Source organism: Erpetoichthys calabaricus, chromosome 10, assembly GCF_900747795.2.
Source record: "Erpetoichthys calabaricus chromosome 10, fErpCal1.3, whole genome shotgun sequence".
Taxonomy (NCBI): domain Eukaryota; kingdom Metazoa; phylum Chordata; class Cladistia; order Polypteriformes; family Polypteridae; genus Erpetoichthys; species Erpetoichthys calabaricus.
In genome coordinates this window covers 20,572,286-20,598,686 of record NC_041403.2, presented here as the reverse complement: position 1 = coordinate 20,598,686, position 26,401 = coordinate 20,572,286, and the positions used below count along the sequence as shown (strand labels likewise).

The window sequence follows — 26,401 nt, the reverse complement described above, 5'->3', positions numbered from 1 at the left end:
ATCAAAGATGCATGGGTTGATTGTTACGATTGAAACGGATTGTTTCCCCGTTCTGACTTTGACTTATCTCATCATTACAAGTCCTCTCCTGTTTCCATTTTTCTCTTAAATCCTCCATTTCCATCAGATTTCACTTCTCGTGGCTTATTTTCTGTTCCTGATTTGCTACCATAGAAGAAACCCTAAAAAAAATAAAAAGCCTGAGACGCAAAGACATGACTACAGGAAATGTTAACAGGAATGGGAGAAGCGCTGGGACAAGTATATTGCAACTCAAAGAGAGTATTTTGAAGCTGACCAAAAGGTGTCACAATTACATAACTAGGAGACCACCAAATAGGTTCTGAGAAGGTAAGTGATGACATCCCAGGTTGAGAGGATGCACTGGCACTTCCCACGGTTTCTGTCTCCATCACAGTTCCAGGGGGATGTCGGAAGATGTCAGTTAGCTCCATGCACAAGACCAGAAAAATGCTCCACCCCTTCTACCTGGGATTCTGTAAAAATAGGCAGTCACTGAAAGGAGGTGTTCATTTGAAACCAGGGCACCGCCGAAGACAGAGCACCCGTTGGAGTACCTTTATATAGGCCAGCGGTTCTCAAACTGTGTAACAAAAAAGGGGGCGCGAATGTTGCCATATCTGGCGTAATTTCGCTATTCGTAGGGAAATTTTAAACTTGTAACGGTGTATCGGCAGCAAAAAATATGGGAATAAATTTTATTAGGGTTTCAAAAAAAAGTTAGGGGGGCACGATTAAAGCTGTTATGAAAACTCGGGTCGCAAATACTTAAAGGTTGAGAAACACTGATATAGGCCATGAAAAGCGTCCTTCGCTACATGCCCAGGACACAGTTCCTATTTGTTTTTGCTCAAATCTTTAAACAGGGTTGCCCAGTTTGCACCCCAATTTCTGTATTTTTTTTTTTTTTTTTTAGCAATTCAAGTAAATTTTGTGTCCCCACTTATGTACTGCATCCTTCCATTTACAGTCCAGTTTCTATATTTTGTTTCATTTATTCATTTTGTGTTTTTTCAGGGCAAGTTTACTACTGCCAGTGATGTTTGGGCATTTGGAGTAACCCTTTGGGAGACACTGACCTTCTGTCGGGAGCAGCCATACTCTCATCTCTCTGATGAGCAAGTCATTGAGAACACAGGGGAGTTTTTCAGGGACCAAGGACGACAGGTAAAAAAACAAACGATGAAGAAATACAGGGGAATACATCTTAAAAAAACAATTCAATTAAAATGAATTCACAAGAAGTTAATTAGCAGCACAAACAGGGCACTCGTTAAAAAAGGGTTAGAATGAAAACCTACAGCCATGGTGGTCCTCCAGGACCAGACTTGGCAATCCCTGAACTAGGAAGCCACTCCATGTTAATGCTTCTGCAAGCACAACAGCAAAACATTTGTGGACTCATTAGTTGGGAGACAAATTGTTTTAGATGTGGCAAGAGAAGCATACACTGTATGATCTGCTTTCCAAGAACTACCTGTTTTGTCTTGGTAGAGCTCTATATTCCTCTACTTTGCCCTTTGGTATTATTAATGTGTAGCCTTTGTCAGAATGTCTCAAATCCCATAGACTTACCACTGTTTATAAGGTATTGTGCTTTACAACTTCTCGCCACCTTCCCTTCCCATCTATAACTTCATGGTGATTACATAGAGTAAAAAACAAGGAGTTAAGTTACAACTTAAATAATGTATTGTTGATAATATTCAAAAATAATAACAAATAAGCAAAATACATTTGAATATTGGCAATCATGCAACCTGATTAATGGTGATGTGTAGTTTAGACGGCACACAGACTTGTTAGTTACTTAAAAATGTCTCTAGTTAAGGCATAATTTGTGGTCAGCTTTCTTCAGAACAGGCCGCATGCCTGTCTCAATATGGCTGCCGAGCTGTGCTCTTCATTGTGTTGTCTTTTTCAGTTCATGCATCAGTTTGGTAAGAGAGAGAGAGAGAGTGAGGGAGTGAGCAAATTTATGGATTCTCTGTCCAACCCCTAGAGCCAATAGGACGCCATGGTCCTTAAATTCTTCTGATACGAGCCAGTTCTAAACAGCCATACTTCAGAACAATGGGGGAATAGAACACCTTCACACCTGCCCCCAAAACCATTTGTTGAGCTAAAGTTTGCCAGTTAGGCAGCCTGACTTTCCTATGGGGGTTGACTGAGAGACTTCAGAGAAACATTGGCCAAACTTGTTTAAGGCACTTCCCCCCAACTCATAAAATTCAAACGGACCCATTCCTAAAAGGCAGGGGTATTCATGAATACTTCTCACTAATGTAACACTAATATTACATTGCTTTGCCTAAATTACTAATAAAGACATACAAAATATTTATCAACTTGTATGCAAAATCTCACATCACAACAAGAGGTCATCCACCTGAAGCTAAGCATGTTCAGGCCCGGTTAGGTCTTGGATGGGAGACCAACCAGGAAACGCTTTGGTTTCTGCTAGAAGTGTTGGTGAGGCCAGCAAGGGGCACTTACCCTGTGGTCAGAATGTGGATCCCAATACCCCAGGGCTGTCAAATGAGACATAAAACCAAGGTTCTGACTCTCGGTGGTCATAAAAAGATCCCTAGGTATCCTTTGTAATGAGTAGGGTGTATCCTGATGACCAGGCTTAACTGCCCACCACTGCCTAGTGGCACCCTAATCATCCCCGGTCTCTAACTGGCTCTGTCTCTCAGCATTTCATCACCAAAACAGCTAATGTGTGGTGAGCGTACTTGCGCAGAGTGGCTGCTGTCACATCATTCAGGTGGATGCTGCACATTAGTAGGGTTTGAAGTGGTCTCCTACCCACTGTAGCACTTTGAGTAGTGAGAAAAGCACTATATACTGTAAACATAATGAATTTTTATTATTATTACTACCTTATTATATTACCTGTCAAACCTTTCCATCCATTATTCCACTTTTTCTTTGACTAAGACACCTTTTTCTATCTAGTGCTAAATTTTGTTTGTCAATATCAGAGGGTTTCTTCCTTTCTAATTACAAATATCCATCCATCCTTCCATTCATTTTCCAACCCGCTGAATCCGAACACAGGGTCATGGGGGTCTGCTGGAGCCAATCCCAGCCAACACAGGGCACAAGGCAGGAACCAATCCCGGGCAGGGTGCTAACCCACCGCAGGACACACACAAACACTCCCACACACCAAGCACACACTAGGGCCAATTTAGAATCGCCAATCCACCTAACCTGCATGTCTTTGGACTGTGGGAGGAAACCAGAGCGCCCGGAGGAAACCCACGCAGACATGGGGAGAATATGCAAGCTCCACGCAGGGAGGACCTGGGAAGCGAACCCAGGTCCCCAGGTCTCCCAACTGCGAGGCAGCAGCGCTACCCACTGCGCCACCGTGCCGTCATTACAAATATCTAATTGTGGAAATTGTACTGTCCTCACAGGTGGCGCAGTGGTATTGCTGCTGCATTGCAGTAAGGAGACTGTGGAAGATTGTGGGTTCGCTTCCCGGTTCCTCCCTGTGTGGATAGCGCTTTGAGTATTGAGAAAAGCGCTATATAAATGTAATGAATCATCATTACTGCTATGATATCACCTCAACTATACAATATAGACTGCGTTCAAGCTTTTGAATAGAGACAGCCAATAGTTGATCGGGTTGTTAGATGTGAGCTCTCCTCCATTTAACTTAAGCATTATAATGAACAGAGTATGAGGAGCTGGAGTGCTTGAATTTTCTTGACTGTAATGCTAGTCAAGCACCTAACACATTAGGTTAACAAATTAACGGATTAGATTGAGTTTTTTTTCTAGAATTTGCTTGAACGTTCCAGTTGATTTTGCGACTTCTCTCATCACGCTAAGTATCATAGTTCACTTGCTGCGCAAATCCAAGAGAGCGCATGCCAAGTGGAGTGGGGTGGGGCCCTCCTCACTCACGCACCAGCCTTGGGGCGTATCTTACATTTGTTTAGCTAGCGAACGAGAGAACTACTTAATGGATTTAGATCAGGTTTTTTTTCTAGAATATGCTTGAACATTCCAGTTGATTTTGCGACTTCTCTCATCGTGCTAAGTATCATAGTTTGCTTGATGTACCAATTTATCTGCGCAAATCCGAGAGAGACACAGCATGCCAAGTGGAGTGGGGTGGGGCCCTCCTCACTGACGTGCCAGCCTTGGGGTGTATCTTAAATTAGTTTAGCTAGCGAACGAGAGAACTACTTAATGGATTTAGATCAAGTTTTTTTTTTCTAAAATATGCTTGAACATTCCAGTTGATTTTGCGACTTCTCTCATCACTCCAAGTATCATAGTTCACTTGCTGTACTAATTTATCTGCGCAAATCCGAGAGAGACGCAGCGTGCCGAGTGGAGTGGGGTGGGGCCCTCCTCACTGTCGCGCCAGCCTTGGGGCGTATCTTACATTCGTTTAGCTAGTGAACGAGAGAACTACTTAATGGATTTAGATCGGGTTTTTTCTAGAATTTGCTTGAAAATTTCGGTTGTTATTGTGACTTCTCTCATCGTGCTTATAATCATAGTTCACTTGCAGGAGTGATATATTCATGCTAATCTGAGACAGAGGCTGTGGGCCGAGGGGAGGGGGATTCGGTTTACCTCTGCATTTGCATAGCTAGCGATACCTTTTTGTTTTTTGATTTTAAAAGTTTGTCCTGTTTCACTACTACGTGAGCGGAGCCATGGGGAATGGCTAGTTTTTCATAACACAATAACATTTCTCTGTTTTAACATTTGATATTTTGTCTCTGTTTTTCTATTTTCAATTAAATATGGGTTTAAATAATTTACAGATCATCACCTACTGTTTTTATTTACATTTTACACAGTGTCCCCACTTTTTTGGTAATAGGGTTGTATATTGATTATACCGGTGATTATAGGTGTTTGCATTAGGGTGGCCTACAATGGATTGACATTTGTAGTTTTATCCTAGTGGTGTAGACTCCGGCTGTCCAAGCAAACAAGGAATTTGATTAAATTGGCATGAAATGGTTTGTTGGGAGGGTGAACGAAAGGATGGATGGATGGGTCAAAGCGTATGGACCTGACATTAGCTGCACAAGGAGAAAATGGCCCATTAATAACAGCAAAACTATTTTCTAACAATAGAAAGCAACTGAAAGATAAACTGATATCAGACCAAAATGGCAAAGTACACCAGCCAAATATGTGAGGATGAGCCAAACCATCTTAATAAGTTAGAAATATAAGAAATCAGGAAGCAGAGGGAATGCTGGGCCTAGAAAACCAATCAGCATTCTAAAATCTTTAAACAACAAGAGGTATTGATCTCTGAATCAGGATGTGGTTAAGGGGTGGGGGGGGAACAGGCACTTGGCAGGAAGAGTTTAGGAAGCCATAGCTTAAGTGACAAGTTTTTCACAGCCACCTAACGCTCTTCTCTTTTCTTTTACTAATCTAGGTCTATTTACCCCAGCCAGCCATTTGTCCAGATCCTGTCTACAAGCTAATGCTTTGTTGTTGGAGACGAGACACAAAGGAACGACCATCCTTTCAAGACATCCATCGCACACTCCTAAACTGCATGGTCTAGGGGGCATTTGCCTGAAAGCAGACTAATTAGCGGCCTCATGTAGAATTTTATTTTGTACAGTGCTTAGTGTGTGCATAGGAGAACTGGAAGACAAGGAGTGGCAATCAAAGGTGATCACCAGTCCATATGGAGGAGTAACTTTCACATGGATGATGATGATGATAATGTGTAGGCAGCCTGTGATTACCTGCATGATGAATATGAAGGAGCAGACGCGTCGAGCAGAAATGGGACAAATAGAGAGTGAAGAAAAGTGCCAGTAGTCACTGGAAAGTGAAGACGCAGACCATCTTATATCCGTTTCTATTTACCATAAGTGTACCCAGGAAGCCATTCATGAAACCAGCAACATGTTGAGAAGACGAATTGCTAATTTGTACAGTAGATATATTGGGCCTTTATATGAGATTTAATTTCTATCTACTCTAAACAACATACATTGGGATAACTGGATTTATACACAAAAACGCATAAAACTTTTTCTTTAGTGATGCACCTTACTTGACTACTGTTGACAAAACCAAGATGGGAGGAACCAACAAAATGCAATTTATCTAAGTAATAGAAACTAGCAAAAAAATTTCTTCCCTGGCATTTTTTAAAACTGCCATTTTTATTTCAGGTACAAAACGTCATGAATATTCACGTACCGTATTCAAACAGTATTTTAAAGTGTCTTGTTAATAATAGTTATTACTATCTCTTTGTATATGCATCCAGTTATTTTCACTCCAGTTTTAATCTTCCCTTAGGGTTATAGGAAAGTCAGAGCATCAGGCATAAAGTACGATCTCCCTCTGGTTGAAGGAGCAATCAACTGTAGAACTCTTATTAGTTACTGTCCTTAAAATATTTTTATTGTTTCTTTATTGAATCATTACTGATTAGTAGAGAGAGGGAGGCACTATGGTCCCTTAGGGGCTAATTGTATCAAAGGTTCAGACCCCACCACTAACTTCTCTGTGTGATTGTGGGCAAGTCAGTTAACCTGATAGGACTCCGAAGGTAGCAATTTGAGAAAATGTTTTATTATAAAAGTGTTTTTGTGAGTCATTTGGTGTTTACCCTGAGCATTACATGGGCTCAGAATTCTATGTAAGTATGGTTAAGCCCGATTCAGATTCAAGGTGAGATGTAAAGATATTCTCTACATTGTTAAGCCCAAATAACTCTCAGGACAGTATTCTGCTGCCATCTAGTGGATAAAATGCTGCAAAGAGACAGGAATATTTCTATGTGTTTTGCATAACTTATCAATATTAATGATTGAGGCAGAGCTTTTCACCAAAACATAATGGGGTGTAAACAAGAAGCCGTAAAGCCAGTGTCAGGACAACCTGAAATCAAAACCATTAGTTGAATGAAGTGGTTGTGATGGCAAAGTTCATTGGTCATCAGCGGATAGTGAAAATAATGCATACTGCGCTGTACGATCAAACCGCTGTGATTTGCCTAGTGAATTCAGTTGCCTGAAGTTTCACTGTGGTGCAAGTAGGTGCGTGGCAAAATGATTGCAATCAGATAGAAGGATAAGAAAAACATTAGCCTCCTAAGCATTGTTCATATTGCTGCAACTGCTGTTCATGTCAAGGAGAAATGCGGAAGTCATTAATATTATCATCATCATTATATATTATATTATTGATAACCTACAATAATATAATGGCCATGTCCGTCACGCAGGTCAGGCATTGACATTCTACCCTCTCATGCACAAGCAACAGAAAAAAAAATACAAGAAAAGTGCACAAAGAAACACACTTGTACTCTCCCAATTGCAACACTGAACTTTGGGTTGGTGACAGCGTTTCAACACATATCACATTAAGGGGATGTGTACTAAAGTACTGCAGTGAACACTAGAAGGACTTTCCCTACTGTATTTATGTTGATGTTCTGAAAATTATGTATTTCTGTTACATATAATAACATTTTTTCTTGTTGAAAAAATTTCAACATTTTTGACTCATTCTTCTGGAGATACACATAACACTAGGGAGGCTACTAAGAGAATCTGCTAAAAAATGTAAATAAATACACTGTGTAAAATTGGGCAAATCCAATCATATAACATATAATATAAACCTTGCTAGTGTATGAGATAGATAGACAGACAGACAGACAGACAGACAGACAGACAGACAGACAGACAGACAGACAGACAGACAGACAGACAGATAGATAGATAGATAGATAGATAGATAGATAGATAGATAGATAGATAGATAGATAGATAGATAGATAGATAGATAGATAGTACTATATTTTTCCCAAGGGGAAATTAAACATGTATAAACGCTCAAGAAAAATATAAATATAACAAATCACAACCTCCCCAAACACAAACAAGAACATTTGGCTTGGATAATAAGAGAGCTTCTTCCATCTGATAACAGGCTTGTGGGTGGCAGTAAGATGTGGTCAGATCTGCTCAGTTCTTCTAGATGTTTGTATTTAAGGACATTATTATTTGGATAGAGCAGATCCAGCTCATTGTATCCACAAATGCTAAAAGTTTGCTTCTACCAAAGTTCCCATGGTTGAAATGATCAGTGTTCCGGATTGAATGATTTGTCATTAGAGTGTCGGTAACAGAGAAATTCATTTTTGTTGTTGAGTAAATGTTATTACCCAAGATGGTGTAACTTATCTATGTGGACACGTTCAATTGGTATTTAATTTTAATTAACAGCATGCTTTTGTTCTCATTTGCTGACGCAAACATGACAAAAAGATGTGAGGCCTTGTAAAACTCTCATAAGGCAGGCCAGGACCTTCACTAACTTGACCAGATGTGGCCTCACCCCAGGCTGCCAGCCTCAACCTCCACAGTAGGATTCTGTCTGCACTGGCAAAAATTGGATTCTGGCTTAAAAAGTTCAACATTTACTTTAAATATTCCCAAAATATACAAAAAAAATAACTTTTAAAGGAGAGGATGACTGTAAAACACTGGCTTCATACAGTATATATAGACAAAGAATCTTTATACATAATTTATTTATATAAACAAAAAAGAAGTTCAAAAATCAGTCAAAGGGGGAAAAGGGAAAGGATATTCCTAAAATTGCAATTCTAGGCAACCAATGAAACCCAATTATCAAAATCCTTAAACCAGAAGCAAAACACTCAAAGTTCCAGCAAAATCCAAACAACAGTTCTCTCAGACAAAAAGCACTCCTCGACAATCAGTGAACCACTGCTGACACCACCTGTCTCAACACTAAATAAATGCAGAAGGTGGTCCCAGCAGCAGTGATATCAGGGTCTCCCTGCGTCTTGGGCTTCCGCCCACAAAACACAGGAAAAGTATAATAATTTAACTAAAGGAAACGGGGTGAAAAACCAAAATGGAGCTAAAAGCAGGGCCGTCTTAATATCATTATTGGTCAACGAGCAAAGTAATATGTTGGGGCCCCTATTTTTGATAGCAAAACACAAAACATACATAGGCATCAAAAACATTGTTGGGGTCACCAGCCAGTGTCCATATGTTAAGACAGCCCTGCCTAAAAGGTATAGCCATAGGCCAAAGTCCAGGCCAGGTTCCCGAGTCCCTATTTGCAGTGGGAAAACGCACAGAGCCAGGCTGTCAGCCTCATTGTGGTTCCTGATTATAACTGAAAAGCAGCGTTTATGGAGCTAGCATCAAGTGAATTATAAGCCACAACTGGAAATATTGGAGAGTTTAATAGCACAACATTGACCATTAGGCGTAAAAGGAGAATGCAAGCATAAGGTTGAAAATACCAAAAAGGGGGACAGAGACATATATTTACTGGGTTAGCAATGGAGTTAGAAAGCAGGAGCAAACACAAGAACACTAATTCCAACTGCAAGGAAGCAAACGACTGGACCAAACAATGAAACACTCTTAAGAGTGTGCCAAGGTATATGCTTTCAAGCATCCTATGATTAACAAGTGGCTAGGTGACTAAAATTGTCAGAGAAAGTTTCATGTAGGTAACACGTACAAGAACAACGGCACAAGGTGTAGAGAAAAATTGGGCCAAGGAGTGTGACACTGCAGATGTTTATTAATGAATGCAGTGTGTTTAGGCTGACAAATAGTTGACGTGAGCTCTGTATGCATCAGTAAGTCAACACTGAGTGCATTTACATTGTGGTAGAAATCAAAGACTGTTAATTAAAGAAAGAAACTTATCCTGAACCTAGGGCAAGTTTCAGAAAACCTCTTTGAGTTAGAAATCAGGCAGGAGGAATCTTGTCCATTGCATCTGTAATTATCTCTTCAACAAATGCTGAAAAGGGAGCATTCAACACAGGAGTTTGTTACAGAAAGATTAAAAAAGTAAGGGCAGAGGTCTGTTTTATAAACAACTGAATTTACATAAAAGAGCTGATTAATGCATACCTTTATTCTGATTGGTTCATTGGCATACACCCAAATAACGTATCCAAATAAGTCCATTCTACCACACTCTTGTTGTTCTCATATTTCTTAGGTTCAGCTATTACCCTTGAATTATTTGTGTATGTGACAACTGTCCAGTCTGGTTGTTTACAGGACATCTACTGATGTCTTAATCATCTCCTGGTGCATTTTGTGTATTACATTAACCGTTTTCCTGGTACATTCTTGTCTTTTATTTACTTAACCATTTCAGTAGTACTCTTCATGACATTTCTTAAAGAAATGCTTATACATTTCAATATGCACCGCAGAGAAAAATTCCTAATTATCGTTACCTCCAAATTATTCTCTCACAATAATAATATTGTTATTATTAACCTATCACTTTAATAACCCGAAACTCAGCTTCAAAAATGTTTATTGTGGTTAGAAAAATTGCAATATTGGTCTCTGAGAAAGCAGGTTAACAAGAATAGATTTCTCTACGAGTAACCTGGTTATTTGACCATGTAAACTCTTAACCGGGTGGAACAATTTCACAGTCTGTGCACAGTCGTGGCCAGTTATGTCCTTCTGAACATCTGAACGTGACAAGTGGTAGCAGCAAGAAAGGAGCGGATAACAGTAGATTCACACATTTTTGGGGAGACATTGAAACCACCCTAATGCTAAAACTCATAAAGGAGTACATACTGTATATTGTTCGATAAAGAGCAACAGCAACTCAAGTCTCTCAAATCAGATGTGCACACATGGTCGCTAAATCCAGGCTCATCACATTGCTCTCCTTACGGCACTTTCTGACATCCTGAAGTTTTCCCTCCATTCATTGTCAGTAAACAGCTCTGTCCCACCAGCCTTTGATTCACACACGCATCCAGCAGCCACAAATAGAAAACAGAGGAAGCATCCACAAATATGGAGGCAAGTGTTTGGGCCGATCGGATTATTCTCATTTTTGAAACAATCTTTCTCAATATTTCAGAAATCGCTACATTTAGGTTGAGGAGTTGAACATATATCTCAGGCTTCATACTAGTTTTCAAATTCGTGGTGGCCATTGGTTGATGTTTACGTCTTTTTTGTGCAGTTTAATGACATTGGAGCATTTTTCTATGGGAAAGCTTCTTCAGAGGACTTGTGTATGAAAACAGAAGATTTCAAGAAATAAGGATTCTCTCTTAACCGGGTTTCTCAAATGATCCCAGTTTTGCATGTGTACGTAAACACACACTGCGTCAAGATGAGGGGTGACAACCAGCAAACATGGAGAGACCTGTGATGACAAACAGTAGGATTCATGGCCTGATTAAGGAAAATACACAGACTAATCAAAGGAAATTCACTGTTCATATTCGTATTAAACATCTTTTATGTACATAATTTTGTATATTTTGTGATCTTCTGACAAGTAGGTTCCATTTAAGACGTTTATTTTTGATGTATACTTTGTTTGAAAGAGCTTCGTGTTATTCCTGCCTTATTTTTCTTCAGTATGCAAGATCGTCAGAACGTGGTATGTCAGCACGTTAGCGGGACTTCTGACGTCATAGAAGTAACATTATAAATTCACGATGCCCCATCCCTTGGTGTGTACTATATGTATTGATTCTCTTTAGTATAGTTAGGGCCTACTTGAATAGGAAGCTATCACTAGGTTTCTTTTCTGGTTTCTGACTTGGCTCCTGAGTAATGTTGTACCTTTTGAGTCTTGGTTGCCTGCTGAGTTTTGATCTCCCAGTTTTGACCCTTTGCTGTTCCTAGCTAGGACTTTGCGTAATCAAGCACCTTCTCACAATAACCTTTAGACACTTCTCATATCTCTTCCTAGTCCCAAGATAGCAGGTTTCAGATATTCCACATTAACTTTTTTTGGAGTTTGTTGTCAACATCTTTTACGCTACACTGTTATCTGGTGCTGCAAGTGACGGGTTTCCCAGTCATTCCTGAAGAGGATAGCATTGTCTAGGCACCTATCTATCTATCTATCTATCTATCTATCTATCTATCTATCTATCTATCTATCTATCTATCTATCTATCTATCTATCTATCTGATTATTAATCATACGGTTTTAAAATGATGTGATCCATTATGCTTTGAAACAATAGAGGTGTGGAGCCCAAGTGGAAGTCTTATGAATTTGTACAATCCTTTGGAGGTGGAAAAAGCTTCTTTTTTGTGACCTAACTCTTCACTTTGCATCTGCCAATATTGTTTTATTAAGTCAAATGTGCAGCTATATGTTACTTTTCTTAATTCCACTAAAAACTCATCAGCTTACATCATAGAGTATACACTACCGGTCAAAAGTTTTAAAACACCTCAGTTTTTCTATTTTTGTTGTTTCAACTCTGCTTTTTAAGTAATCAACAGAAGCTGGGACACTTGTGCAAATTGTTTGCTTCAACTTGCAAGGATTAATTGTCTTTAATTGGTGCAGAACATCTGTAGGCTGTAACCTGTTCGTTGTTCCCTGAATATTGTAATATTCTGAAATTTTTGTTTTTTCAGTTTTTGTTAAGCTAAGCTTTAGCAGTTTACTGCTTACCTTTTCACCATTGTAGGTTATTCATTTCATTTCAATTGATTAAATGTGAGGAAAAAATGGAAAAACTGAGGTGTCCTGAAACTTCAGATTTGGATACTTTAGTTACCTAAAATCAATACATTGTGCTTTTGGATCGAGACAGTCAGACGACACCTCTGATGATACTTGAAGGATAGCAGTCACATTTTTCTGTCTTTTAATAATGAAAGGTACTCTTTCATGTGTACGCTTTGAAAACATCATTAAGTGAAACGACACACTTGTCTATAAAAAATCACCAGAGAACAGCGAATTGGTGACATCATTGGTCCAGTAATGAGCAGTCGCATCCCTTTTCCTAATTTCCCCCTGCATTACGTGCACTGTACTTGAGGGTGAGTGCTCATTGGTTGTCAGCTCTTGCATACGCTGAGCCCAACCCTACAACTTAAGGCAAAATCGAACCCATTTCATTTTATCGGGATGAGTCTTAGACTGGTCTGATTGAGTCTCTGGGAATGTCAGACAATGCAACTGCCGACTACTGTAGCACGACTGCCCCAACTTGCTAAGATTATGTAAATGAAATCTGCAATTGAAAATTGCTGGAAAATTTGTATAATATGACTCGGCCTTAAGAGGCCATAAGTTTATGGTAATCATAATATCAGTTGGGGGACCCTCCAGGACATTTATTGCTATACATAACACGTAATACTGAGAGAACTCCATCCTGGAATCAAACACTTCATGAGTGTAATAGTTACTTACAGTTGATAAGACGCCAGTCCATTGTAGGATCTCTACACTTGGTAAACTTTCATTTGCCAATCAATCTAACGTGCAGATCTTTGTCCTGTGGGGAAACACCAGTGCAGCCAGAAAAACAAGCAAATGCAGGGAAAAATGTCCACACAAAAAAGGTCTGAGCAGGAAATTCTGGAACAAACTACCGACACATAGAGTTGAAGCAGAATCTTGATGAGATATTGGGACAGTTTAACTTTTAGCTAAACAAATGGGCTTGACGGACTGAATGGTCTCCTTTCGTTTGTCAGATTTCTGATGTAAGTGAACTTAATGCTTAAAGCTTCATGGCAGCAGTGCTCTATCATGCCATCCAAAAAAGATCTTGTGTACAGTAATCTCACTGAAGTAAATTCAGTTAAGACAGTATTTCACTGTCAATTTATGGTGCTGTGTTGGGTTTAAGGTGGAAAAACTGGGTGAGAAGCAAAAACATCATTATTCCTACAATATTCATTTTATGCTTGTGAATGCAGATATGTGTATATACTGTATAGAACTTGGAAAGCCTTGGCAAAAATGATGCCCTGGGCATTCTTCTTAGGACCATGGGGTACCCAAGTCTTTTCATTGTGCCATATACAACGTAAGGCAACCCCCTAGTGATGTGCATAGTGGATTGAATGTTAATGATTGCTCTAACAGCCATTAGGGTTTCAGCTATTCTATCTCCCCATTTGTTCACTTGTAATTGTTTTTCAAATAGAAGAATCTTGTGCTTTAAATAAAAGTTCCAAATGAAATTTGTATATACTTATTGATACATCTTAGTATGAAGTATGCAATGTCAGTGTGTAAAGGGTAAATACAGTGCCTATTAAAAGTATCGACCTACTGGGACGTTTTTGTATTTGTTACACAATTTTGAATCACAGCGAATTTCATTTGGCTTTCTAGACATTGATCATTTGTGAAGTCCTGGCACAAATTTTCAATTGGATTGAGATCTGGATTTTGACATAGACACTCCAGGACAGTCACATTGTTGTTTTGAAGCCATTCTTGAGTTGCTTTGGCTTTATGCTTGGGGTTGTTGTCTTGCTGGAAAACAAATCTTCTCCCAAGGTGCAGGTTTCTCACAGACTGCATCAGGTTTTCCATATTTTGCTGTATTCATTTTACCCTCACGAGGGGCTTGTGGCAGAGAAGCATCCCCACGGCATGATGCTGCCACCACCATGCTTCATGGTGTGGATGGTGTGTTTTTGATAAAGTGCAGTGTTAACACGTGAAGTTTAGTCTGATGGCCAAAAAGCTCAATTTTGGTTTCATCAGATCACAGAAACTCTTTCTAGCTGACTTCCGAGTCTCCTGTGTCCCTTCTAGGAAGTTTTAGCCAAGATGCCATGTGACGTTTCAACAACTGCTTTCTCTTTTCCCACTTTCCATTAAAGTTATTACTGCTGAAGCACCTGGTCAACAGTCTTTCTAATCCCATTAACTGTAACTTGTAACTCCTTCAGAGTTGTCATAAGGCTCTTGATGATCGCCCTCACTCATCTCCTTGCATGATCACACAGTTTTTGTGGACTGCATTGCTGTAGACAGATTTTCAGCTGTGCCAGACTCTTTCCATTTTGTATTTATTGATTTAACTGGATATTCAGTGACTTAGATATTTTCTTGTCACTATTCCCCAACTTGTACTTTTCAATCACTTTTCTTCTCACGTGCAATGGAAAAACCTAGTAACTGCTATTTTTTGTCCAAATTGAGTTTTTTTTAGTTTTTGGAGTTACTAGGTCTTTCTTGATCTTATATGGTAGTGGTGATGGCCAAATATGTCTTCATTCTGGTCATAGCATGATGGAAGAAGCTTGTATGTACACAGTATTTTACATACTGCAAGACAAAAACCTAGCAACTCCATTGACCAATGAGGAAAGACCGCCTACCAATGAAAACGTCAGATTACGGTCACGTGATTTAAATGGCAAGTGTTGTTGATTTGTGAAAAAACATATATCATGTATGTGAAGCTCAGGAAAAAATAAATCTAGAGATCTTTAATTATAGGGGCGACATCATTTTCTCAATTTGCCGAAAACGTGAAAGATGTGGCATACTGGGCATTTCCATAGTTTGTGAGTCTTGCTTGGAGTGTTCTTTTGTCATCATTAGCCAGGTTTCCATCCAAGGAGTTTTTGCGAAAAAATATTTAGCGCTTCAAATTTTTTACCGATATAGCTGATGGAAATGCTAATTATCGATAAAATGTTGTACGTGTCGACATAATATTTTTCCGTTTAACTTTAGCACATAAATTCCATGTCGATACTTCAGATGTCGCAAAAACTACATTGGAAACAGTTTTTGTCGGAAAAAAGGGCTTTAACGCAAATAAATGTGTCACATTTTCATCACGTGCAATCAAAACGAGAATGGCGGAGCGGCTCGCATGGTCTGATGAAGAGAGTTTTTTTTTTGATTAAATGTCGTTATTTTGTATTAATTCAAATTTCAGTTTTAATTAAAAACCTTAAGGGAAGCAGGTTAATTCAGTTGTTATCGCACTGTGAAGGGATGTTGAAAGGTAGGCTCACCTTTACAGATCCGATGCTGCAAACACAGCTGCATCATGGGCACTTCCAGGAGTGCCAACGCAAATGTCTCGTATCATGCACCTGTCATCAACAAGGGCCTGGAGAACAATAGATGGCCACCCTTTGCGATTAATGTAATCGCGGTAGCCTTCCGTCGGGGGAAGAATAGGCACATGCGTGCCATCCAGCGCACCGTAAATCTGTGGCACAAGATGCACCAAGGAATTGCGGTATGCAATTTCATTGGCCTCCGCTACAGTCGGAAGTCTGATATAACGCCGCATTAATTTTTCTTTAATAGCGGTGCACACAGCATATACACATCGATGGACGGTAGTTTTACTAACCACGAAAGTTTCTCCAACTACTCTATACTCGGCACAGGTTGCCAGCTTGTAAAGGGCGATGGCAATCCGCTTTTGGGTTGGAACCGGTGGTCGGTGGCAACCTGTGATGGGCGCAACATCAGGACTGATGAATCCACACAACATGTCAAACGTCGGCCGTGTCATTATAAAATGTTGCAGCCAGAGATTTTCTGTTAAGTGTCTCTCCACCACCTCCTCCCAGAAGGTCTTATTCCGTCGTCTCTCCCATACCCGTGGGTTTCGTCGCACTGGTACTTTCTTCGAGCTCTAGGGCTATTCAGACAAGCAACTGCTTCATTCTGCTGTCGTCTTCGGATATTATGTACAATTCCAATTATTTGTGAAACTGAAATAACAGTAAGCTGGCAAATTTCAAAAAACTGTCTGAATAATCTCTCCATTTCTTTGTTTAGTGGAGGGGGTGTAACGTGGAACACAAAAGGTAGATAATTTGCGACATACACAAAATTATGTATGGAAACGGCTCAAGGGCAGATTTTTTTCGCGATACAACAAAAGTTATGCGACAGTTCGTTTTGGGGGGGGGATGACGTCATCACGCACACCATTTTATCGATAAAAAGCCAGTTGGATGGAAACAGGCTGGAGACAGCAAATTTCGCACATTTTTTTACGTATATTCTGTTTGTCGATAACAAAACGTCGCAAAAAACTGGATGGAAACTTAGCTATTGTGTAAGTCAGGTAATCATAATGACTCAACATAAGTTTGGCCTTTTCACATTCAGGTGCATTTTTTAGAACATTAGTACAATGTAGATGAGAACAGGCCATTCAGCCCAGCGAAGCTCACCAGTTCTGTCCAATTCATTCTTCCAACGTAACATCAAGTTGAGTTTTGAAGGTCCCTGAAGTCCTACTGTCTACCACACTACTGGGTCACTTATTCCATGTATCTCTGATTCTCTGTGGAAAGAAAAACTTGATAATGTTTGTGTGAAATTTACCTTTAACAAGTTTCCAACTGTCTCCTTGTGGTCTTGATGAACTTATTTTAAAGTCACAGTCTCGATCTACTGGACAATTTCCCTTCATAATTTTAAACACTTCAGTCAGGTCTCCTCTTAATCTTCTTTTTCTTAAACAGTAAAGGCTCAGCTCTTTTAATCTTTCCTCATAACTCATCCCCTGTGGTCCTGGAATCAACTTAGTTGCTCTTCTCTGCACCTTTTCCAGCACTGCCTTGTCCTTTCTGTAGACCAAAACTGCACCCAGTACTCCAGATGAGGCCTCACCAGTGAGTTATAAAGTTTGGACAGAACTTCTTTGGCCTTGTACTCCACACATCAAGGTGCTATAAAACCTCACATTCTGTTAGCTTCCTTAATGGCTTCTGAACACTGTCTGGCTGTTGATAGGGTAGAATCCACTAAGACTCCTAAGTCCTTCTCATAAGGTGTACTTTTGATTTTCAGACCTCCCATTATGTATTCAAATCTTACATTTTTACTTCCTACATGTAATACTTTACATTTGCTGATATTAAATTCCATCTACCACAAATCTGCCCAAGCCTGTCTGCTGTCCATGTCTCTCTGTAATGATTCGACTGATTCCAGATTTTCTACCAATCCTCCTAGCATGGTATCATCTGCAAAACTAGCCATCTTGTTATTTGTATTCAGTCAGTCAGTCATTATCCAACCCGCTATATCCTAACACAGGGGTCTGCTGGAGCCAGTCTAATCCAACACAGGGCGCAAGTCAGGAACAAACCCCAGGCAGGGCACACACTAGGGCAATTTAGGATCATCAATGCACCTAACCTGCATGTCTTTGGACTGTGGGAGGAAACCAGAGCACCCAGAGGAAACCACGCAGACACGGGGAGAACATGCAAACTCCACGCAGGGAGGACCAGAGAAGCGGACCCGGGTCTCCTTACTGCGAGGCAACTGTGCTACCACTGTGCCGCTGTTATTTGTATTCTTATCCAAATTTACACTATAATCAACTGAAACCCCAAACAGGTGGTCTCAATTGAACTAACTCGGTGACTTCTAAAACCAATGGGCTGATTTAGGGATGTCATGTTAAGGGGGGTGAATATTTTTGTGATTCATTATCTTGTGTTTTTATATTTGTAATTCATTTAGGGCACTTTACAGAGATCTGTTTTCACTTTGACATTAGGGAGTCATCTTCTGTTGATTAGCCTGATTAAATCCTCTCTGCTTCAATGTTCTGTAACAATAAAATGTGAAAACATTTTATCAACACTGTATCTGAGTGGTGTGCATTCTCAATTGACTCATATACGGTGAACATTATCTGACATAATTTACAAATGACTAAACTTTACTCAGGCTTAGCTTTCCAATTGGCTTATGCATTCTCACTTTGTAGTCTTAAAGGACAAAGATGAAAAAGCAGAATTAGTCCACGATCCATGCCACCAGGTATGAATCTACTCCCATCTCTGTCAGCTTGTCCCTAAGGAGCATAGGTTGGATGGTGTTGAAGGCATATTCTTGCTTTAACGACATTTTACAAAATTGAACGCATTACACGATAAACAGCAATTCTGGAGAACCTGGATAGAAAACGCAATTAAATCCAGATTAAAAATCAATAGTTGAGTGGTATTCAATACAATGTATAACTTTTGTTCTTCTACTTGGAGTTTCAGGGTTTCAAGGCTCTGTCATGTAAATAAATGAAAAATCCTTAAAGTATGTGTTATCTTTTATAGAATACTTCCATATTCTGTCTGATTTTATAGTGTGATTTGTTTTTTTTTTTAATTTATGGATTTTAATTATTCTGAGATTCTACAGGCATATGCTATAAATTTAAAAATGTTCAAAAAGTTAAAAAAAAAAAAAAAAAGTTGTAAATAACCAAAAATGAACACAAAGACAATAAAGCATCACACATGAAAACAATGAAAAACAGAAAAGGCAAAAACGATATGTCAAAGAATGTGACAATGGCTCAGTGAAAAGCTCTGTGGTTGGGTGAACCAACCGGCCGCTGTCATTTTATCTAAGGATCCTTTTTATTTGTTTCCTTTTTAAATAGATTAGCACATGTATTTTCAGTCGGGTTATATTATTTAATGGGGTCATTTTCTTTTTGGAGTGACCACTTCCAATAACAGAAAACACCACAGCAAAGACAGTTAACAGTACATCTTCTTTCATCTCCAGCCTTGCCTTTGAATTGCTCCTTTTTGTACATACCTTGTGAATATTTATGCTTCCATTTAAATATACAGAGTCTGCGTGGAAAGATTTGTTACAATGTAAGGGGGGGGGGGGGGGGGGGGGGGGGGGGCTGGGGAGTTGTAAGTACAGAGAAAGAGAGAAATCGATTTTTTGTTTTTGACAGTTCTAAGAAAAATCAAAAGTGTATTCTTATGGGTTAACAGTTGTAATTTGCAAAAGATAATCTTTTATGCACATTATGCGAAAATGTCATGTAAGTATGTTTTAATCTTAAAAACATATATGTGTAAAAATTAAAGTGATACAAGTAATAATTTATTCAGGTGTTCATTTGTCTGTTTGTTATTACTCAATTTGTTACCTTGCATTTATCGTGACTTTTGCATTGTATTTGTACTGGGGATCAGCAAGGCTGAAGTGAGGGAAGCTATGAAGAAGATGAAAAGTCAAAAAATAGTTGGCCCGGATGATATACCAGTGGAGGCATAGAGATGTTTTAGTGAGATGGCAGTAGAGTTTCTAATTAGATTGTTTAACAAAATCTTGGAAACCAAGAAGATACCTGAGGAGTGGAGAAGATCTATATTAGTACCGATTTTCAAAATAAGGGAGATGTGCAGAGCTACTGTAACTACAGCAGTATAACATTGATCACCCAAACCATGAAGATATGGGAAAGAGTGATGCATGCTTGTTTGAGTGGAGAGGTGGCAAGATGGATTCATGCCAGGAAAGAGTACTAAAGATGCAAAGTTGCTCTAAGAGTGTTGATGGAGAAGTATAAGGACAGAATTGCATTGTGTGTTTGTGGACTTAGAGAAAGCATATGACAGGTGCCAGGAGAGGAGTTATGGTGCTGTATGAGGAAGTCGGGAGTAGCAGAAAAGTTTGTGAGGGTGGTGAAGTATAAATATGAGGACAGTGTGATTGTTGTGAGGTGTGCAGCAGGAATGACAGTCTGGTTCAAGGTGAGAGTGGAATTACATCAAGGATCGTCTTTGAGCCCTTTCCTGTTTGCAATGGTGATGGACAGATTGACATAGGAGGCCAGAAAGGAATTTCCGTGGATTATGATCTTCTCAGATGACATTGTGATCTGTAGTGAGAGTAGACAGCAGGTTGAGATGAACCTAAAGAGGTGGAGGTACGCACTGGAGAGAAGAGGAATGAGAGTCAGTAGACGTAAGATGGAGTACATGTGTGTGAATTAGAGAGGAGGTGGTGGAAGGGTGTGACTGTAAGGAGCAGAGGTGGTGAAGGTAGACGAATTTAAATACTTGGGTTTAAAAGTCCAAACCAACGAAGAGTATAGCAGAGAGAGTGCAGGCAGGGTGGACTGGTTGGAGAAGAGTGGCAGGAGTGATTTGTGATAGAAGAGTATCTGCAAGGGTGAAAGGGAAGGTCTATAGGATGGTAGTGAGACCAGCTATGTTGTATGGTTTGAAGACGGTTGCACTGGCGAAAAGACAGGAGGAAGAGCTGGAAGTGGCAGAGTTGAAGATGCTACAATTTTCGCTTGGAGTAATAAAGCCAGACAGGATTAGGAATGAGTATATTAGAGGGATAACACAGGTGCGACAGTTTGGTGACCAAGTGAGAGAGGCTGAGATTGGGATGCATGTGCGGAGGAGAGATGAGGGCTACAGCAGGAAAAAAAATGTTGAGGAGGAAACCACCAGGCAAAAGGAAAAAAGGAAGGCCAAACAGGAGGTTTATGGATATGGTGAGGGAGAACATGAAGGCGGAGACGGATGATCCACTGTGGCGACCACTAAATGGGAGCAGCCAAAAGAAGAAGATTTGCAGACCATTATAAGAGTGGAGTGACAGGAGAGCTTTAGGTGTGTAGATCTTAAAGAACTTTATATTAGAACAATTGTGATGAGAGATTATTCAGGCAAAAATTAAATGCAATCCAACATTTTAACTACATTGAAATGTATTGCCTATGCAGGTGGCTATTTAATTTTGTCAAGGTTTTATTGTGTCATAATTAGAACATTAGTACATTCAAGCAATCTGGATGAGAATGGGCCATTCAGCCCAACAAAGCTTGGCAGTCCTATCCACTTAATTCTTCTAAGAAAACATCAAGTTGAGTTTTGAAAGTCCCTAAAGTCTTACTGTCTCCCACACTACTTGGTCACTTATTCCAGGTATCTGTGACCCTCTGTGTAAAGAATAAATCTGTAATGTTTGTGCGAAATTTACCTTTAACAAGTTTCCAACTGTGTCCCCATGCTCTTGATGAACTCATTTTAAAGTCACCGTCTAGATCCATTGGACTAATTCCCTTCATCATTATAAACACTTCAGTCAGGTCTCCACTTCATCTTCTTTTGCTTAAACTGTAAAGGCTCAGCTCTTTTGATCTTTCCTCATAACTCATCCCCTGTAGCCCCTGAATCAGCTGAGTCGCTCTTCTCAGGACTTTTTCTAGTGCCGCTATGCCCTTTTTGTAGCCTGGAGACCAAAACTGCACATGGTACTCCAGATGAGACCTCACCAGGGCATTACAAAGCTCGAGCAGAACCTCCTTGGACTTATAATTAAAAACATATCAACCAAACAATCAATTGCTTTCACTACAGCATGTGATTTTTGTGTCAATTTAAAATGTAATATAAAAGCACATTGCGTTTTAACGCGTGTTCATAGATCACATCAATGCTTCCTCCTGACATTTTGAAATATCTGCATATATGTGTTCTTTAAGCTTGAATAACGAGGAAAGTGTTTTTGCCAAGCCCTCTTTGTAATAGGTGTTTAAACCCTGCTTTTTTGTTTAACTTATTGTTTGGTCACTCTACTGTTAAATCTGTAAGGAATTTTTAAGTATGATCAGTATCTTACTCCCTCTTACTGTAACCATTTTAATTAAAATACAGTAAATTATGATTCATACAGTATTAGTATGTTTTACCCATAAACTTAAGATTATACAACATATTTTTTCCATCATTTACATTGGCAATAAATGTTGGTATTGATAAATATAAAAGTAAATTCTTATGGCCCTGTAAAAAGACCTCTGTGTACTCCAAGTTTAATTTTCAGCATTTTATGTCTTGCTAATAAGACAGGGTCAGAAAATCTGTATTGTACAATGTACATTTATATTTCTCCTGTGAGTCTGTATTCTTATTTATGTTTCTGCTGCTGTACACATCTAAATTTCCCCATGAGATTTATAAAGTTTATCTCATCTAATCTAATCATAACTCAAGGAAAAGCAGACGTGTTGCATTTTACTTAGCAGTAACTCAGTGTGAATTGCATTTTGATTTAAGACCACGCTTTATAAAAAAACTAAAACTAATCAAATGACCAATCACCATCAAAAGGTGGGGCAAGGGTTGTCAACAGTTGGGGAAAGAGGCGTTCCACTTTTAAACATTTTTGTGTTTTGGCGGCGAGTGTAAGTTTAGTCAATATGGACTGTGGAGTGGTAGTCTTGTGGAAGCAGACTTGTATCTCAAACGTCTGGAGACAATCCGCTAAAAAGTATGTAGTGAAAAGCAACGAAATCCTGTGCTGCAAAGGCTACGCTCACAGGGCCTATTCGTAAAATACTCGTCCCCAATTACTCCAGTCCATGCATTTTAAACCACCGCCAGGGTTTCAAGAAAAGAGCAAAACATCCTGAACAAAAGACTTGATGCCGAGACAAAATAAGAATTTCAGATGGTAACTGAAGGTTCACAAGGTAACTAAAGCTTAAAAATTAATTTGCATGTTGTAATGAGCACAGCGACAGTAGAGACAGATAGGCAGGCACACACACACACGTAGACTACCACAGCTACTGGACTTCAAACATTTGAGAAGTGCATCTATCTGCTACAAAATCTTTCTGTTATTTTAACTATTGCATCACTATATGGAAAGAAGAAAGCCAAGGAATGTCCAACCTTGACCAGGAGGTTGGTAGGAGATGCCCATGTGGAAATGGATATGCTGGCGTCTTGGCATAAATGGACCACAGCTCCTTCCCTCTCCAGGATGGCAGTATAATGGAGAGACAATGTGCTCCAACTATTTGCTCCCTGATACTCTAGATGACAGCATTACTGGGCTTCGGTACCTGTTTGGACACCCACAGGGAATTGTACTCCCATGGCAAAGCCTTGTTGAGTTCCGTGGGTGCCACCAGGAGGTGCAGTGGGGATTAATAATCTTTGATTCAGCATGACCCAGAAATACTTCATGAGGCAATGCCCTGGCACTGGAAGTACCCCCGGGTCTGGCATAAAAGGAGATACTATGCCTTACACAGGCAAGTTGTATTCTGGTGTGGAGGACAGACACGGCTGGGAGGAATGAAGTGAAGTGAAGTGGAGTAGAGGAGAGGAGAGGAAAGAAATAAAGAAGTCGTTGTGATTGCACTTCTGCAACCTTTGAAAAGAAGCCTGTTAAAGGTATTTGGTTGTAATAAACCTTGTATTTGAACCCAGCACTTGTGTTAAGGATTTGGGGCTCTGTGGTGCCACTTAAAGGTCATACCTCTTACATTTATCTCTACCTTAAATACCTAAAATTGGCATGAGCTACACCAGATTAGATGCTTTATAATTGGAACATCATTAGAGAGAATATTGAAGGAACTTGGCATATTTAAACCTCAGACGTTTAGTTTGGTTTGCTCATTGTTATTGAAGTGGGTGTTTATCATCATGCCATGAAGCGCTCTCTTAGGCCTTTAGAAACAAGGTTATAGATGCATGTGAGACTGGGAAGGGATTTAAAAAGATCCTTGAACAAGTACAGATCAGCCATTCCACCGTCTGGAACAGGCATGTCAAACTCACTACCATTGGTGGGCCGCTTCGACTGCCATGCGTGCGTCAGCGGGCCGTACTGTAACAAATACTATTATACAAAGTTACTGCAGCTTTCTTTCCAATACTGAAAACTTTAACAAATGTAACACTTAAAGTTTAAAGAAAAGCAATTCATTTCCATGCAGTCTCCATACAACAATGTAGAATTAAAGTCTTAACCTCTTAGCTAGGTCCTTATTATATTACTAGGCTCACCCGCCTTTTAAGGCGACCGAATTTTATCCTCAATTTGTGTGCGCTCCATGTGTACATCAGGCATGTAAGTGTAGGGAATGAGAACATCAAAGTGCCCATTCATAACATCTCCCGAAAACCTAAGTTTTTTTATCCCCTGGAGTGCCTGTCCAAACTTGGAGTGTAGGACTCCATGATAATATACTTGAAACTCATTGAGGAACAACTCTCCCGCTGCCATTAGCTCAGAACTGGTACCATAAGTTTGAGACTTTGACATTTCAGTGAGATACTGAAGTTCATTTGTATAAGAGATTCCTGACGGCATCATTGTAAATGGCTGAAACATTGACCAATTACTTAAAACATGTCGCACAATGTCAGCCCGAATCTGTACCGCTAAAGATGGAGTTTCATGCACTAAATAAGCTATAGATGAGAATAAGCAAGCACCATCTCCCCTGATATTTACTACTCGGTGAGGCATTTGTACTCCATCAACATTAATTATTTCCAGAGACATAATTTTGTCTATTTTTCCAGCGCATTGCGCACAAAAGCAAGGGAACGATGGGAGCACCAGAACTCTGCTGACATCACGTCGCTTCGTACCGCAAGTAGTAAGTCTGTGATAAGCGGAATACCGCTACGCTTTGCACTCACGGGACGGAAGGACAATCCCGACCGCTTTTATATAGTGTCTTGATGATTGATATTCATTATATTATATTCATTGCTTATATAGGAGTCTTACAGTCTGAGATCTGTTTCTTTTGTCCCAACACTTGGCATCTCTTGTTAGTAACCAGTTCGTCAATATCAGGCTTGAAATCTTGTGCAGCTGCAACTTTTATGAGGGATGAAAGGTGCTCGACGGTAAGTCTTGAGCGATGTGGGGTTTTGGTAGCTTTCATTAACAAAAACAATTGCTCACAAAGGTAAGTGCTTCCGAAAATAGACAGTACTCTCGGTGCCAACTTACGGATCTGCACATACGAGGGTGGCAGGTAAGCATACAAGCCTGGCACACCAACTTTGTTGTATTTTGCCTTCAGAATAGAATCTGACTGCACTTCAATCAATTCCATTTGGATATTCTCAGGCGCATTCTCAACGTTGTAAGAGAACAGCGCAATGCCCTGTTTGTGTGACCTGAAATCACGAAAATGCTCACTGAATTCATTACTCAGTAATTCAAGTTGGAAAACAAATCCTCCAAAAATCAAATTTTACTTTACTAACTTTACTTCAAAGTTTATATTGTAAAATAAGCCGATATGCAAAAAGCCACCTGGCCTACAATAATTTTACAAACTAAAATCACAAAAATGTTAATAAACAACTCACCAACTTCTCGCGTCCACTTCAGATCTTCAACTGTAGTCTGCACTAACTGTTCGTTACAATACTAGCACAAAATTACATGAAACTGGAGCAAAAAAACGTGAAAATATGCTGGCTATTACTACTCGTGATGGTCAGTTCTGCTCAGTGGTCAGTCTCAGCAACCCAGTCAGTAGTGTAGCAGTAGCAGGGGCGGCTCTAGGCTCGTGGCGGCCCTGGGGCAGAGAAAGAATCGGTGGCCCCTTCGCCTGGCAATGTCAATACGGTATCTTATGAAAGCGTTACAGACACTGCATAGCCGCCTCGTGCTCATGACACGCTTCTATATACTCGTGTCCATAACTTGAAAACCGAGTGGCGGCCCATGATACTCTCATTACGACAAAACATTATAGTACTACATATAGCTTACTGCTCCGACTCTAGCGACATTTGTAAATACAGTGTACTAATTAACAAGAAACAGAATGTTTTTCGGCCACATCGCCGTCAGCTGTGTCGTTATTTTCTCGTTCTGTTTTATATTCAATATATATTGGCTTGGCGGCACTGTGCAGGTGCACAGTTTGCACATGCCTAAGGCCACCGCTGCTGCAGCCTAGCACTTCAGTTGTGACGCTGCGGCTCATTAACTTTGGTCAAGGCTC

General features: G+C 39.8%; 1 protein-coding gene across 1 annotated transcript in view; it reads left to right on the top strand.

The window, feature by feature from the left end:
• ddr2a (discoidin domain receptor tyrosine kinase 2a) overlaps window positions 1–6,787 on the top strand; it is a 106,285-nt gene extending 99,498 nt beyond the window's left edge. Inside the window, exons 15-16 of the mRNA XM_028810993.2 lie at window positions 1,039–1,188; window positions 5,453–6,787. Coding sequence (XP_028666826.1) covers window positions 1,039–1,188; window positions 5,453–5,584 — 282 coding nt within the window. The 3' untranslated portion in view covers window positions 5,585–6,787. The remainder of the gene's footprint in view (window positions 1–1,038; window positions 1,189–5,452) is intronic.
• Window positions 6,788–26,401: the final 19,614 nt, after the last annotated feature.